This window comes from Bemisia tabaci, chromosome 1 (genome assembly GCF_918797505.1).
Source record: "Bemisia tabaci chromosome 1, PGI_BMITA_v3".
In the NCBI taxonomy this organism is placed as follows: Eukaryota; Metazoa; Arthropoda; class Insecta; order Hemiptera; family Aleyrodidae; genus Bemisia; species Bemisia tabaci.
In genome coordinates, this window is record NC_092793.1 from 11372318 (window position 1) to 11389402 (window position 17085).

The 17085-nt window shown below is 41.3% G+C and overlaps 1 protein-coding gene across 2 annotated transcripts in view; it reads right to left on the reverse strand.

Moving 5' to 3' along the window:
- Positions 1-17085, reverse strand: part of MESR6 (misexpression suppressor of ras 6) — a 660344-nt gene that overhangs the window by 135832 nt on the left and 507427 nt on the right. For both annotated transcript variants that reach the window (XM_019053727.2, XM_072296138.1), the window contains exon 6: positions 421-536. In XM_019053727.2, the coding sequence (XP_018909272.2) occupies positions 421-536 (116 nt within the window). The remainder of the gene's footprint in view (positions 1-420; positions 537-17085) is intronic.

Sequence of the window (17085 nt, forward strand, 5' to 3'; positions counted from 1 at the left end):
CCCGAAATGACCATTGTCCAATGTTAAAAAATAGGACAACTACTTAAGAGATCAGAAATAACAAGCAAGTAACAATTTCAAAAAATATAAACATGCAAATTTCCTGAGGTTCCAGTCTTGTGCATCTGTCCACTTACAAAATTACTTAATGCAAGTGAAGGGACATTTAAAAAAAAAAAAAAAAAAAAAAAAAAAAAAAAAAAAAAAAAAATCAAATTGCTTGGCAAATCTGTATGTTTTCTCTCCTTCTGTATGTTTTATTTGGGTCAGAAAGGTTTCAGTTCATTTCTCCTTCCCTTCCTGTATGTATTTTTATCTTTAAAAGCAAAAACTTTTTCGAGTAGTATAGATTTTGGAGGTGGACTGGTTTCCCAAAAGAGGGGAACGAATAAAATGGAAGAGGGTGAGCCGATTTCTTACCTGCTTGAACTTTGATCCGGATACGTGTCGACAGTTCCTCCGCTTTGAAGGTGGCTAAAAATGGCGTGCAGCTCATTGAGTTGCTTCTCACGAACGCTGACACACTCGGCAACACTCTGAAATCAAAGTTACGCATTGCAAATTGAATACTTTTGACTTGTCAGCAATTTACATTACTCTCTTTTGAACACTAAACAAGACCTTTAGTAAAGCATACCGAATTTAAAAGTATACATTCAAATTCTTATGCTTCTAGTTGAGGACACCGCACCAAGAACAGCCTATAGGCATATACTCCTATAAGGTGCTAGTTACCCCTTTCTTTACTCACTATCGATATTCTTTCATTTTGCGTTAATCATGCGTGATTAAAATGATTTATACTTCATATTGCCACCAAAATGACTGTTGGGCGTAATAATGGCCTATAAACCGCTTTTTTAAATTAAATATATTAGAGTGTAAACCCAAAATGTATCGCAAAATCTACCCGGCATCCTTCAATAGAAGGGTTAGGTCACCCAAAAACACTAAAACAGGGTACCTGCATAGAAAAGTCTGCGCAGTACATCAAAAACAAAACTTTCAATGCGTTTTTCTTAAAACGCGGTTTCCAGATATAAGCTGTTCTTGGTGCGGTGTCCTCAATTTTGGATCATATTTCACTTTTTACAAAGGATGCACAAACAACTCGTTGCAGAAAATGCTGCGTGGACACATGGAAAGCATTTTGCAAAAAGGAACCAGAAGTATTGCAATGATGCTAGGATTGTGCATCTTCATCATATGCAATACAATTACTGAATCATGAAAAAATATGAAGTTAACATGGTATTTTTTGTCTTGATTTTCAGTTTTTAGTGAGTAAAATAGAAACTGTCAATGGATAATCAGGTTTCCCTCCAAGACAAGAAGTCCTTAGCAATCTTAGCAATGCTGCAATGCTCCTGGTTCCTTCTTGCAAAATGCAATCCACATATCTCTTTGATACGACAATGAGGAATGACACAATTTTGAGGAATACAAGATATACAGTCAACATTTTTTTAAGTGAATAATTTGATTCAGATCATTTGACAGTCCGAATGATTTTTCAATTACGGATTTTTAAAGATAGCTATGAACGTCCAAAGGCGTACGATTTAGAATGTTGCAAATCGTAGTTGGGAAATTTGATATTAAACATTCAGATTTAGAGACAGATCCAAACCTTCTGATTTAAGCTGCTTAGAGAAAAACGTATCTCCTCATATTTTGAAGTTGATTACAGTGCTGGCTGATGAAAGAGGAACTCTTCGGACAAACAGCAGGGTTGTATCGCAAGTTGCATCCTTTTAAGTTGAAGGAAATTCTTACGGTCTGACATGTTCGGACTCGAGAAATACTGCAAGATTAATTCACGTGCAATGGGTTCAATTGCCAAGAGGCCCTATTGCGTCTCCCTATACATAATTTCCATCAAATTTTATTTTGAAGTTTCCCTCAGCAGCATCATTGGTCTTGCTATTCTTTTATACTTCTCTCAATTCTTTAGGAGATTGAAATCGTGCATTTTCACCGTCTTTTCTTTCCTCGGACTCATATTTCAGCATCCCTCAACCACCAACAAATGAAGCTTTCAAGTAATTGAAGGGGTGACCTGAACAAAAGCGATCTCGGTATCAAAAAACTTAAGGGCGGGGAACGAGGTGCTTGTTTCAAAGCACGCAGAAAACTGGAAAAGACAGAATTAGACAATGTTTTAGGATGCTTTCACGGGAACATTACTTTTGGCGGATGCGCCGCAAAGTTTTTCAGACGCTTTCGAAGTTGGTAGAATGTTTATCACCGCGCCACTTCGAATAGAGGCTCTTTGCTAACACTCATAGGAAAACAACTTCAAAAGTTATCACCTCTGCTCTGCCAAAACGAGTTTCGTGAAAATATGTTCCCTCTTGAATATTTTTCGGTGAATTCCCGAGCGAAAAAGCTTTCGTCGAACTATTCACACTAAAAGCTGTATAAATAATTATGCTTCATGGTGGTATCATGCAGTCGGTATTTTGAAACGCACCGTATACTGATGAAAAGAATCTACTTATCTCCACACAAGTTCGCGTCCTGCAGAGTCAGGATTTTAATTTTCTCTAATTAATTTACGACTGCTGCGGACGCGCTTACTTTCCTTGGCTAATGCTTTGAGTATCAAGAAAGCGGTTTCAGCTTCGGGATCTTTCGAAATGCTCCACGGACACAAGGAGAAAAAGAATGATCAATTTTACCAAATCCTGAGCTGGTCATGGTATTAAACAAAAAAGTGGTTGAACTATCCAGTAGGCTGATTGATGAAATTAATAGAGGAAGCGATAGAAAAAGAAGACATAAGGAGGATGGAGTGATCCTATGGGTTGAAATGGATGGTTTTTATAGACTAGGGGAGAAAATGATGGACTAACTAAGGGGTCTCTCGTGGGTTGTCGTTAGTTAGTCTATTACCTACCTCCTTTGTCCATTGCAACCACCCGCTTCCACCAATAGGATCCCTCCATATTCCTATTTTCTTCATTTTCTATCGCTTTGTCTATCAAATTCAACAATCGGCCCACTGGTCCCTGGTACGGTGCATTACGCTACATGGACTGCATTTTGCGATTTGGAACTATAAATTCTGGCTCATCTGAATAAACACTTATGTGCATAGGGATACTAATGGCACATGCAGGGCCGGATTTTCCTACTTGCCGCCCATGGGCCGCCTGTATTTTGCCGCCCCCTTCTCATTCGTTTTGAAACATCAATAAAAACTATCAAGTGAACGTGCCAGCGGGGAAGGGGTGCATAAGACGCGTTTCCTCGTGTTGAACACATTTTTTGGGAAAGCCTTGTCAACACTACTAGCAAAAGGTCACGGAACTTTGCGCGAAAGTCGAGTTTCGTAAACCTATCACTGCGTGGACAAGACCCTCTATTCATAAGAAATGAACGAAAAAATTATGAAAGAACAAACACATTTGGTATAATGATCTAACTTCCGCCGCTGCGCCGCGCCGACCGCACCGTGTTTGGCGCAATGCGTGAAGTATTCACGCAGTCTTGTAGGCGCTATGCGTTTCACGCTGACCGCACTGTGTTTGGCGCAATGCGTGAAGTATTCATGCATTCTTGTAGGCGCTATCCGTTTCACGCGCTGACCACAATAACCGCACTGTGTTTGATGCAATGCGTGAAGTATTCGTGCAGTCTTGTAGGCGCTAATATGTGTTACATGCCGATTGCCGCGCCGAGGGCTTTTCCTTTTCATCTCAAGTCCTCGTCATCATTTCTCCCTAAGTCGCGCCGTTCCAGGCCAAATTGTGTGTTTGGTTTCTCTCTTAACTCGACTAATTAAAGGTGCTGTCTCTTGTATCACTGAAAGACGACAAAATTAGAAATTACTATACTCTCAGGAAATGAGAGATTTTGTCGCCTTTTCTCGTTCGTAATTTTTTTCTAAATCCGATTTTTTTTTTAAACCTACATTTAAAAAAATTGCAAAATTTGCTGCCCCTAGATTTGCCGCCATGAGCCGCGGCCTATGTGGCCACCCCCTTAATCCGGCCCTGGGCACATGCGTTGTTTTTAACCCGAGCCAGAATTTATAGTTCCAAATTGCAAAATGCAGTCCAGATATGATTTCGGTGATTCTGGGGGCGGGAGCTACGCCCTTCCCCCTTGGATCCGCCGATGGGCCCTCTCTGTATGGAGGTATTCTACTTTACGCTGCAAGGACATAAATTGAAATGACGAAGAGCGAGGATTTCGATGGGGATATAGCGAAGTCGGGCGGTCTAGCAAGAAGCGTATTATTAGCGATGTCATGTATGTTTGCTTTCAATCTCTTTAAAAGCTGAGCATCCATTAGGGGTAATTTGACGTTGCGCCTCGGAGAGGAAACTGAACTTTTCACGGATGCCGCGCCGCGCCGCCGCAGCCGGCCGGCCCCAGCCCCGGTCCAATATAGAGGTCGTAATTTCTGGCCCCGCGCGCCCGGCCGCGGCGATGGAAGTGGTTGGAAGTGGCATTTATGCCCTCGGTGAGTAGATGAAACTGATTAGGTGTCAATAGCGCCAGCTGTGGTGCCGCGGCGCGGCCGCCGGTGCGTTGACCAGTCTCGCGTGCGCGCCGCCGCCGCACAGCGGATCGAGTCAGTAGGAGAGGTCGGACAAAATTCGGAAACTTTAAAAGCTTATAACGCTCCGCTCATACAAAAAGTTGAGGTTTTAAGAGTGGCTCCAATGATTTCCTCGTGAAATTTTCTTCTGGAAGTATTCAAAATGTTGAATGTGACGAAATAAACATCGCAACATCACTGGAAAAAAAAAAAACACATTGGATCTAGAGTCCAGACTCTTGAAAACATTGGCAAGAAAAAGTACTCTTTATTCAATCAGAGTCTAGCTTAAATCAAGAAGCAAGCCTTTTAATTTAAGCGGATTTCGTTTTGATTCAAGCAAAAATTTGATTGAATTAAGAGTATTTTTTCTTGTCAATGTTTTCTAGAGTCTGGACTGTGGATCCAATGTGTTTTTTTCCAGTGATTTGGAGTTTTAGTAAAAAATTTCATGTCCGACCTCTCTAATTGACTCGATCCACTGTGCGCCGCGTCTTCGGGAATCGCTTGCTCTTGTCCCTCGCGCCTCCTGTGGCGAGGGTTCTTCTTGTCTCTCATCTTTGATCTGGTCTTCAGGCCATCCGTTTACATTCATTGGTCAGAGAGGCTGCCTCTCTTTGAACAAAACTTGACGGAAAATTGTCCCGATCCATCCTGTTGTATTTCAATTGGAGGTATTTCTGCCAAACGGAACTACAGACGAGTGAGAAAGATGGGGGTGTGCTCTAAAAAGCTGCATAAGAAACAATGTAAAAGTGGACGTGATTCTACTAAAGATACTCAAATAGAAAGGATTGCTGCCCGTACTGCCCGTCAGAGCTTAAAATTGGCTAGTCGCGTGGATAATGGGTCATGCCAGCTCCACAAAATCCTTGCTGGAGGCCATGAAACTCGGAGCTATTTGGCCAGGAATCGAACCAAGGACCACCAGATCACAGGGCAAGCGCTATTTACATCACTGCACCGCATGAAGCCTAAATTGCCTCACAATTCAGCAACACCGTGGGGTCTCACTCCCGGTGTAATGGACGTATTTCTATCAAACGAAACTATGTGCATTAAGACACGAGCCCTAAGACCCATAAGAATGCACGAATAACAGGGCTCACGTCATAATTCACATAGTTCCGTTCGACAGAAATACGTCCTAATGATCTGTCTATTCCGCTTTTTTCTCTCCAGCTCACCTGTGCGCAAGGAAATGAGGATTAAAAGGAAACGAAGTGAATGATAGATTCAGATCGTAATTTCCACTTCAGCATGGATTATGAGGAAAATATAATGATGGACGCGCGACTGAGGTAATTCGAAGAGCACATAGCGATAACCAGCTCCCATCAGCGAATTGAACCCTTCGCATTTGATCGGTATCTTGAAGAGATGAAATGCGAAATTGCGTGTCTGTGTGTTGATCTTCGATTTTCAAGATCCCAAAGGAAAACGCGCACCGAAAAAAGTTTAAAAAAGGAAAAGTTTAAAAGTAGATATTCAAATTCCACACTCTCTTTTTCTCAACATCACCCCCCCCCCCCAATTTTGCCCCCTTCCCACCTCTCCCCGTCTCCTCTTTCTAAGTTAGTGGAGTGTTTTGAAAAATTGGAAATTGATGAAATAATGGAAGTACCTATTTAATGAGACGCCATTCGTTGATTTCGACAGAATAACTTGCATTAACAAACCATGATCTAGTTATTCGGATTTGAGAGAAATATTTCATTTCTAAATTCTGAAAGGACCTAATTCAAAATCAGCAGTTTTAACCTGATCTTCGAAATATGCTCAAGGTTGATAGAGGATCATTATGTGGATTGTATTAGTCCATGGCTAATTTATTATTTATTACTCATAAATCAATCTCTGATCCCTAGCGACTAGCGCGAGAAATTTCGATTATGAGATACACCTGCCCATTTTACCGACATGAACGTAGGACACAGTTCAAGAAGACTAAAATAAAAAGCCCCGCTTGAAAATTCAGGTTCTGCACTTGCACATTCAACAGGATCAAATTTAAAAGTTATAGAGGATCGTCCATTAATGCGCGTGCATCAACATTTAATCAAAGAGATTGATAGCTCGGAGACACGGGAGGATTTTCCTGGGCGTTCAATATCGTTGGGGTTGTGTGGGACATGACATTGAACGGATTACGTCGGAGTGAATAACACAGCCGGGATCCTCCAAATCAAAGATGGGCCGAGCATTAAACGGGCGCAGTTCGACAGGGCACATGCAAATCAGGCGCCGAAGTCGAGGCTATTACAAGCATGCAGGGATGTTTACGGAACAAAACGACTAAGTCCACTGATCTTGTCTTAGCGTGGAGCCCCTACAAATTTAATAAACTCTAATTTTGCCTGCCTAATGTCACTTTTTCACGGTGTGTGCCGTTTCACGACGACGGAAACAACCGAATGGGATTGATGAAATGCTTCATTTGGGGATTGATGAAACTCTGAGATTACAGATAATTGATACAGAGTTTTTTTTTTTTTATTCTCTCTTTTTTTTTTGGCAGAGTCTAAAATCAATCCTATCAAATAAGTTGTTACAGTCTCTTCTGGACTTATCAACGAAGATAGAAGGTCTAAAAATGTTAAGTTTAGAGAGAGACATTTCTCTTGGACTTTTGTATACGTCCATAGTAGAACCTCGGTTCTGCTTCAATATTACATTCGGTAATGCTCAATTTATTCATTTACGTCCTCCGGAAGAACATCAGTTGTGCTTAAATTTTACATACATATGGTAATACTTAAAGTATTGGTCTAAGTGAAATAAGAAAGCCTCCCTTTTAGAATGGTTGGGATGACATCCGCGCGCATTGACATTTTTATCCGTCTGAAAAATATTTACATTGAAAAATTTTAAGTCCACAATGACTTCGTTCTTCTGTGAGGTAGCGTTCAAAAGAAGCATCACACAGACACTGGAAGTGTTAAACAGCTACATGTGATATTTCTAATAAGTTTCAAAATTTTCATTTCAGATTTGGAAATTAACTGGGTGATTCACTGGTGTCCTGATGAGAGTGGAATGTGCGGTGAGTTTTCATTGTTTGGACCTCTCCATCCTTATATCCAAAAAAAGAAGAAAATAAGATAAATTACTTATGCAGTACGAACGAACCATCCAGACTTGTATACGCAGAGCGTGTCACCGCTGAACAGCCTGATTACAGGAGCGTATTTTATGGGTAAAACGAGGACTTTCTTTAAAAAAAATTAATTGTCGAAATGTTTCTTTCGTTTGAGCTACAGTGCCCCATAATTCACCTTTTCTCTCCATGTCGGCATTTTGTATGGATCGAGAAACCTACAAAAAGTGGCATTTCCTTAATTCATTGAGGACTTTTTCGGTGTTTGAGGCTTGCAACGCTGCTAAAAGTATGCAATTTTTTACAGCGTTTGCGGCGGATGAAATTCATTCACAGTTGACTTACCATTTTACAAAGGTGAGGGCAATTTCGGAGCAGAATCAGGAGAAAATTCATGGCAGAACTGTCGGAAAAGTTTCTTAGGTACAACTTGAGAAGTACGTTGCCCAATCTTAGCAGCATTGGAAGTCTCATACGCCCTTTTACCGAAAAATGCAGCAATGGAGAGTTTGCAGGTGTCTGAAATATGATGAATTTCCTATTTAAGGTGAAACTACTGAGTGAACTGAACACGAGGATACCCTTGGTTCACGAATGGAGCAATTATCGGAGAAGATACGACAAAATGATTTAATCTGCTAAAATACGTGTGTTCAAATGGAAAATGCCGCCAGATGACGTCACTAGGTGGTGCATTTTCTCACTTTTAAATAGATTTTTCTACTATTTCCCGTATCAGAAGAAAATTATGACAAATACTGTGAAATCAATTCTTTAAGCACTTGCAGATGAAGTAATAAAAAAATTGCATGTAAATTCGCTATTGTCAGAGCTGAATAGTAATTCATACATGGCCTCCAAAATATTGGAATCTTTTGAAGAGGGTTTAAAGGTCTCGCAACATCCGGCAGAGAGCGTCACCAATCAATATTTCAGGATGCGGTTCAAAGCTCACTCGTCAGAGAGCGCTGCACGAAGCAACGACTCAGAAGCACCGACTAGGGATAGGAGGATATGAGTGGAGAGGTATCCCCTCTCTCCCTTTTTTTGTCGGCTACATTCAAGTTGAGAGGTTGTGAACCTCCGTTTCCACACGGCCGGGCACTGCTTAAACCCACCATTCCCTTTGGTTTTCTTAACCAAACATTTGACGAGGATTTCCGAAATTAACCGATGAAACGACCGACTTGATAAAGTATTGACAATGTTAAAAGGGAAAGATCAGTCATCTTTATTGGATCTCGTGAATGAGCTATTCTTAGAAGCTGATAAAAATTGAGCTGAATGATGTTTATATTTTCAAGCATATCCATATTTCTGCTCAGAGACCGAGACGAATAATAATGGGGTGCACAATTGCTTCAATGTTACGAATTGCTTTCATCGTCTGCATGTTGAACGCGAAACAGCTTATAGCTCGAATAGACCAAATTGGATTTTCGGGACGGACCTAGGTCTGCTCTGCTGCTTCCTAATTAAATTTTCACACAAAATATACAGCGACACACCAAAAATTTCAAACTTCATGTCATTAGAAAGATTAGCGTTTTCTGCCTATACGCCGCAGCTCAGGCTCTCCGCTAAAAAAAAAAAAAGGTAAAAAGTGGTGTGGAGGGGAGAAAACATATTTTGCAAACCAAACTTTATCTGTTTGTTGAACAGAAAAAATCATTCTCAACTGACACACTTGGACTGCATTTTGCAATTTGGAACTATAAATTCTGGCTCATCTGAATAAACACTTATGTGCATAGGGATACTAATGGCACATGCAGGGCCGGATTTTCCTACTTGCCGCCCATGGGCCGCCTGTATTTTGCCGCCCCCTTCTCATTCGTTTTGAAACATCAATGAAAACCATCGAGTGAACGTGCCAGCGGGGGTGGGGTGCACAAGATGCGTTTACTCTTGTTGGAAACATATTTTGGGAAAGCCCTGTCAACACTACAGCAAAAATTCACCGAACCTTGCGCGAACGTTAAGTTTCGTAAACCTATCTCTGCGCGGACAAGGCGTTCTATTCATAAGAAATGAACGAAAAAATTATGAAAGAACAAACACATTTGGTATAATGATTAACTTCCGCCGCTGCGCCGCGCCGACCGCACCGTGTTTGGCGCAATGCGTGAAGTATTCATGCATTCTTGTAGGCGCTATCCGTTTCACGCCGACCACAACAACCGCACTGTGTTAGATGCAATGCGTGAAGTATTCGTGCAGTCTTGTAGGCGCTAATATGTGTTACATGCCGATTGCCGCGCCGAGGGCTTCTCCTTTTCATCTCAAGTCCTCGTCATCATTTCTCCCTAAGTCGCGCCGTTCCAGGCCAAATTGTGTGTTTGGTTTCTCTCTTAACTCGACTAATTAAAGGTGCTGTCTCTTGTATCACTGAGAGACGACAAAATTAGAAATTACTATACTCTCAGGAAATGAGAGATTTTGTTGCCTTTTGTCGTTTGTAATTTTTTTTTCTAAATCCGATTTTTTTTATACACCTACATTTAAAAAGATTGCAAGATTTGCCGCCATGAGCCGCGGCCCATGCGGCCACCCCCTTAATCCGGCCCTGGGCACATGCGTTGTTTTTAAACCGGGCCGGAATTTATAGTTCAAAATTGCAAAAAGCAGTCCACTTGATCTTGGTTAATTTTGGTTCTTTCACAAATGGAAAGTTTGAAATTACGAAGACGTCACGTACATTTGATTTGAACACTTTCGATGTTTCCACCAAATTTAGATAAGAAACAATGTGTCGGGGCACTCAATTCCTTGCCCTGTCTTGTAGTTCAGAACGGTCCATTTATTCTGATTAGAACAATCGATTGTATCGAATATTGAATGACGCGGTCACTGAATCTGCTCATCGCCTCTTTAATAAGTCGCCTTTGGGTAATCACACCAGCTGTTTAGGTACGTACTGTAGAGGCTGCTTCCATTCCTATATAACTGAGATTCGCCTAGCCATTACGATAGATTGATTCCGACTCCCAGTTTCTCGGTGCAGAAATCCGTCTCTGGAAAATTAGCGGTCATTCACGATAGCTTCAGTGGCGTGGCGTACTTTGCGATACATCGATTGCTCTACCATTTAGACCTATGGAAAAGGATCGATAAACAGGGTGTTATCAACGAACACCTTATTAAATCGATTCTTTAGTACAACTTCAAAGGGAAGGTATCGATAATCGATGACTCGCGTCTCGCCACTGGACAGCTTCTATGTTCCTCGGTGGATACAACGAGATGAGGCACAGGCAGGGGCACACGCTAGGAAAACATGAAAAGCGACGCGATAAAATAATGATAGGATTCCGCATTCGCCGAGACGGGAGCATTCAATTAGCCTGTAATTAGGGGTGCAGTCATTGCGAGCCGCGGGGTGTGTACCTGCGTTGAGCTCATGCAACTATGCACCTAGCTGCGGGCGCTTCCTGCACTTGCATCGTCGTTGCCTCGCCCTCGTGTACAAAATTTAAAAAAATGCACTTTTTTAACATAAAAATAAAAAGATAAATAAATAATTAAATGAAACAAAAATAATTATTATCAACGTTGCAGTATTGATAATAGTACATAGTGATGGATCCGAAGTAACCATGGGCACCAGAGGGTAGTTTTTAAAATTCAAATTTTGCGAGTGATCGGAAAAATTAGAAACTTTACATTCGAATTTTGTAGTGATAAAAAATGCAGGCTGGTCTGAAAAGTTTCGGCGAATTTTGGTAAACTTTTGAGAAATCTTCGTCGGAATTCCCTCGGATACTTCGCTTATGGGCGTATTTCCGTGCGCTTCAAATCACGTGATCAATCGGGAAGCGGACTATCCAGCCCCAATGTTTTTTTATTGGTCGATCCGTGGATGCTCCATTTTTTATTGGTCGATCTCTTCACCGCATAAGGCGGGAATGCGAGTACCCGCTGGGGTCACACTATCAAAATACTCGATCAAAATGTCAAGTTCAAGTGCTGTGATCCGTCCAAGTCATCAAAAAAGCCAATCACAACACCTGACCTTGATATTTTGATGAAGTATTTTGATAGTGTGACCCCAGCGGGTACTCGCATTCCCGTCTTACGCGGTGTAGAGATCGACCAATAAAAAATGGACCATCCACGGATCGACCAATACAAAAACATCGGGGCTGGATAGTCACACTATCAAAATACTCGATCAAAACGTCAAGTTCAAGTGCTGTGATTGGTCCAAGTCATCAAATAAGCCAATCACAACACCTGACCTTGATATTTCGATGAAGTATTTTGATAGTGTGACACAAGCTTTATTCTAGGTTACCCTAGTTGTTCCTTATTGCTAAATGTAATCCAAATGTGAATCAGAAATGGCCATCGGTTTTTGGCTATTTTTCTGGGGTTTTCATCTCCACGGCGCGGCGCACAATGGATCGAGTCAATTAGAGAGGTCGGACATGAAATTTTTAACTAAAATTCCAAATTTTAATGTTTATTTCGTCATATTTTACGTTTTGAGGGGTGTTTCTGAAGGAAAATTTCACGAAGAAGCCAATGGAACCACTTTTAAAACCTTAAAATGTTGTATAAACGGAGTTATGAGCTTTTAAAGCTTTCAAATTTTGTCCGACCTTTCCTAATGACTCGATCCACTGTGCGGCGCGGCGCGGCAACGGTGACTGAATTGCCGTCATATGAGGCCGGTCAAGATTGTGCTTGACCCTAAAGCGGGTAACAATTTATCAGAGCCGCCAAGTCAAGTGGCTTTAAACACCCCTCAGATGTATATAGGTATAATTTACTTGTAAGTACGACGCAAGGCAAGTTAAACGGGAGTGTTGAATATGAATGAAGCCACTCGCTTTGGCGATTCCGACCCGTTGCCGCCCGCCGTTGGTCGAGCAATCAAACGTTGTTGCCCGAGCTCGGAAAACAACCCGTTTTTTGCCAAGTTGCCGCATTGAAAGGCTCGTTCAAACCCGATTCATTTGGGGATAAACCACTGGGCAGAGGGCAAGAATCAAGCAATTTCCCTCGAAAGAATCCCGAATGACATCAGTTTTTGCAAAATTTCTTTCGCCGACTCATTTTTTTGAAATAAAACATTGATATTGACTTTCGTGGATATTTCAGAGAATTTCCTCGACGGTGTGACGTGAATTCTTTGCAATATTTAGGAAAACAGGTACAACTGTTCTCTTTTAAAAAAATTGAATTGGCTAAAGAAATTCGAGAACAGCTAAGGTTACAATTCGGTTGAAACAGCCAAGCCGGTCACGTGCAGGTTGTCAAAAGGATCGAGTATATGTATAATCAATGTGTTGCAAACGCCCGGGTCCAAGACTGTTGGAAATTGTCAAAAACGTTAAACTGAAGAAGTCTGTGCCGGCTCTGAGACAACTAATTTGACACTAATTCCTCCTAACGATCAAACACACGATATTCATGTCTCGGTGATCGATTTCAGTGGCGTGGCGTGCTTTGCGATCTATCTGAGGCATGTTTTGAGTTCAGGGTAGCAGCGAACAAACGGCTGTCACGGGATTTGAAAACGCCTTCAATTTCTCCTGCACGCAACTCGCGCTACAGCATGAATGAATTGCCGTGAGCTCTTTTGAAGGAGTTTTATTTCCCCTCGTTTCTTTAAGGTTAGGAATTACGATATTGGATTTTCTTCAGCGAATCAACAGTTCCAATATCGATTTTCATAAAACTTATGGATTCTATAAATAAAATAGAAGAAGAATAGTCGAAGGGGTCTATGACGTGAATAATGAGTTTCGCTGTAAACTTCGAACGATGCTAAAAAATATGAATTGAGTCTTACGAGTACATTAGATCATCTGGATTTCGTTTTGCAATAAGGAATCGCACTACCTTTGGCTCTTCCATAAAAGCACGTGCATAGGAAAATCAATGACATTTATATTGTTCCTAAAATGCGCCAAAAATAGTGGCTCCTTATTGCAAAATGTAATCCATCTACAGGCTGATAATTTTCAGTCAACGTTCAATATTCGGCACGTGATGGGACTGAAGAATGATAAATTGGATTACATTTTGCAATAAGGAACCACTATCTCTGACCCTTCCATAAAAGCACCTCTCTGCATAGGAGAACCAATGGCATATATGTTGTTTCTAAAATGAGGCAGAAATAGTGGTTCTTTATTGCAGAATGTGGTCCAATTAGTCAAATTTTATCGCACGTCGTCCATGAAATACGTAAGCCACACACGTAAGAGAGAATGGGGTGTGAAGAAGGTGCCAGGTGTAAGACAGGATACTTATGTTCGCGGTGCGATGTTCCCAATTTAATGCATCTTGCCAGATGAAAAAAATTGCTAAAATTTAAGATCTCAATTAACGATTGGATGCTTAAAATCACCGAAATTGAGGCGTAATCGGGTATGGGCTGTATTCGAGACGTTTCAAGTACACCGCGTGGCGTGGCGTGGCGTGCTTAGCGATATATCGATTGATCTGCCATTTAAACTTATGGAAAAGGATCGATAAACAGGGTGTTCGCAGCGAACAATTTAATAATCGATTCTTTACCATAGCTACAAATGAGGAAATATCGATTATAGATCATTCACGCCACGCCACTGAAGTACACCGCGACACCGCGTGTTGGACGAAACTATCAAACGCGCACCATTTCACTATGAAACATTCCACATTCCTGATCAAACTCATTTGCATTTGGCTACTACGGCCTAATTTATTTGTATATTACGTCGAAGCTTACATGATATTAATCGGAGATGCCAGCCGTGGACTCTCAGTTTTTATTCCCCTCTTCCAACTCTCGGAGAGACATGATTAAACTTATATCCCGAGCTTTAAAATTGCTAATAAATGTGAAAATGAGTTACAGTTATACCTTTAAAACAGTGGTGCGAAATTTACACGAAACTCACCACAGAATGAGAAGTTACAATGGCTTGGTGAGAACTAGAGAGTTGTGCCTTGTGTTTAAGGAAAAATTTACGATTTCACGATGAGATCCTACAGTGCTGCAAATTTTTGCTGCAACTGTGCTGCAAACCTTTGTTGCAACTGTGCTGCAAACTTCTGCTGCAACTGTGCTGCAAACCCTTTTATTTTGAATGAATCCATTAGCGGACACGGATAGATACTTACAAACTAATTCTACAATACCTCTAGAACATGGTAACAAAACAGGCAGTGTTAATTAATATTCAGTAAAAATTTCAGAGCGTGTTTTTGTGTAATTTTTTCCAATTAAACGGATGTAATTGTCCACAAGGTTTCCTATTTCCCGTTTTCCTATTAAAATTTTCAAAGGAATCCGCACGACCGACCGTCCTCTTGTAAAAATTAAATTGCCAGTTAAAAGCCATAGCTCATGTGGTTTGGTTCTTTTCTGCTAAACGCGGTCCAATCATTCCCTACATATTTCTACAGCAGGTCAATACTGGGCGAGCACTCGTGGTACACGCGAGCCGAAAGCGCGCCGGCAGGCAACCGACAAAAGTGAAGACTTTGGGCCGTGAAAGCGCCTTCATTTTAGCTGCTATGCAACATCATATACATTGCAGCTTTTAAGGCTGAGTGTGTATTGAAGGCGTTTTATACCCGGAACATCAACAGTGTGGCACAGACGCGGAGAAACGTAGCGCGGTGTGAATTTCTTATTGACGGTCTTCTCAGTTGAATTTTCGAAACAGGTTTTTGGGCTGTGTGAAAGAAAGAAAGTTCTTCCAAAAATTTTGAAATTTGAAACCTTCTCACACATTCTTAAGTGGATCTTTGCACCATTTGAGGATGGAACCCTCAGAAATTACACTAAGAAGTTTTTCAATGTTTTTTTCTTTTCTTCTTTTTTACGCTCTTTTTAAATCATCGCGGATAAGCGTATTGGTTGTCCCTTAAAAAATGAGATCAAAATAATTGCACAATTTTTGGGCTGCACAATGAAAATTTCCGGTTTTGAAATTAAGCGTTTCAACCGGGGATGCAGAAACTTTGCATGGAATTTTGGAACCCTGTCAGATTTCTCCGAAGTTTTCGTGTCCACGGCAATTCACCGACCGGATCGTCCAATTTTTGAGGGACTAGAAGGATTGATTCTTCCATTGTTTCATTTTTTTTCTTTAGTCTTCAGGTTTTGATTGTCTCCTTGATGAAGAATTTTAGTCAAACATGGGGACAAATCGATTCAATTTGGGGGACCTTCTGAACCCTTGGCTTCAACTTTCTATTCCTGAGGAATGTCCTATGGAGTGTTAAAAAAAGCGTTTTGAAATTAATTCAATTTTCGGAGGAGAGGAGATGTGCGTGCAAAATACTTTTCCCCTTCTTGTTTTTTTTAAAATTAGTACGGATGAATGGGCCGTGGCCAATGTGAGAAGTCAAGGAGTGAACTTGGCCGGAGCCAGTCGGGGTTAAACTCGGACATGGCCTGCGGCTCGATTGTTGAATCAATATCGATTCGATATATGGATTCGATATTATCGAATGACCTTGATCGATAAAAAGCATTGCTCGTATAGGGATTTATCGATGAGGATCACTCGATAACGATTCGACAATCGATCTGCTGGCCTGCGACACAGGCGCACAGTGGATAGAGCCAATTGAGAAGGTTAGACATGAAATTTTAGACCAAAAACCGCAAATTTTAATGTTTATCTCGTCACATTTTCAATTCAACGGGACGTTCCTTCAAGAAAATTTCACGAGAAAACCAATGGAAGCACTTTTAAAACCTCAACGTTTCGTAAAAACGGAGTTGTGAGCTTTTTCCGAATAACATCGGACTCGATCCACCGCGCGGCGATAGGCGACGGACGATGAGGTGGAATAATGAATTAGCATGCTGGTCGAGAGGTTAGGAATGGGCGATCGTTGAACCTGCCTGCGACTCACACGAGCCGGGCCGTGACCCACCGACTCCGCAAATTACCGCACGATATAATATATTATAGATATTGTAGGACAAGTTTTATTTACAAGTATTTAATGGTCCCCGGACACCGGACGGAACGGACTCAGGACCGGCCAGGCCTCGACAGGATATTTTCTTCGCTTTAATTATATTCAGTTCCGAGGAGGAGTCCCCCCCCCCCCACCTCCGGTCCGGTCCGCTAGCGGTCCTTGACCCTTCGAATCGAGTTTTCAAATTCCTCCGCGACAAAATTTCGAGCGCCGCGCCGGGAGAGAAGATTTCTCCACTGAAAATCAAAGCTGGAACTGGACTCGTGAATTTTTTGAGGCTCGACTCCAAATAGGGTTGCAATTTTTCATGGAAAACAAGATCATGAAATTTCATGTGAAATATTTAAAGATGTTTCAGAAAAATACGAGGGATATTGAAAAATATTTTTCGAAGTTAAATGCAAAATTGAATGAAAGGTGACTGTTTTTTTTCCTTTTTGATGTTTTTTAATGTGTGTGCGGCGTTTAATGGTAAAGTTCATTCTCACAAAATTTCAATGCAGAA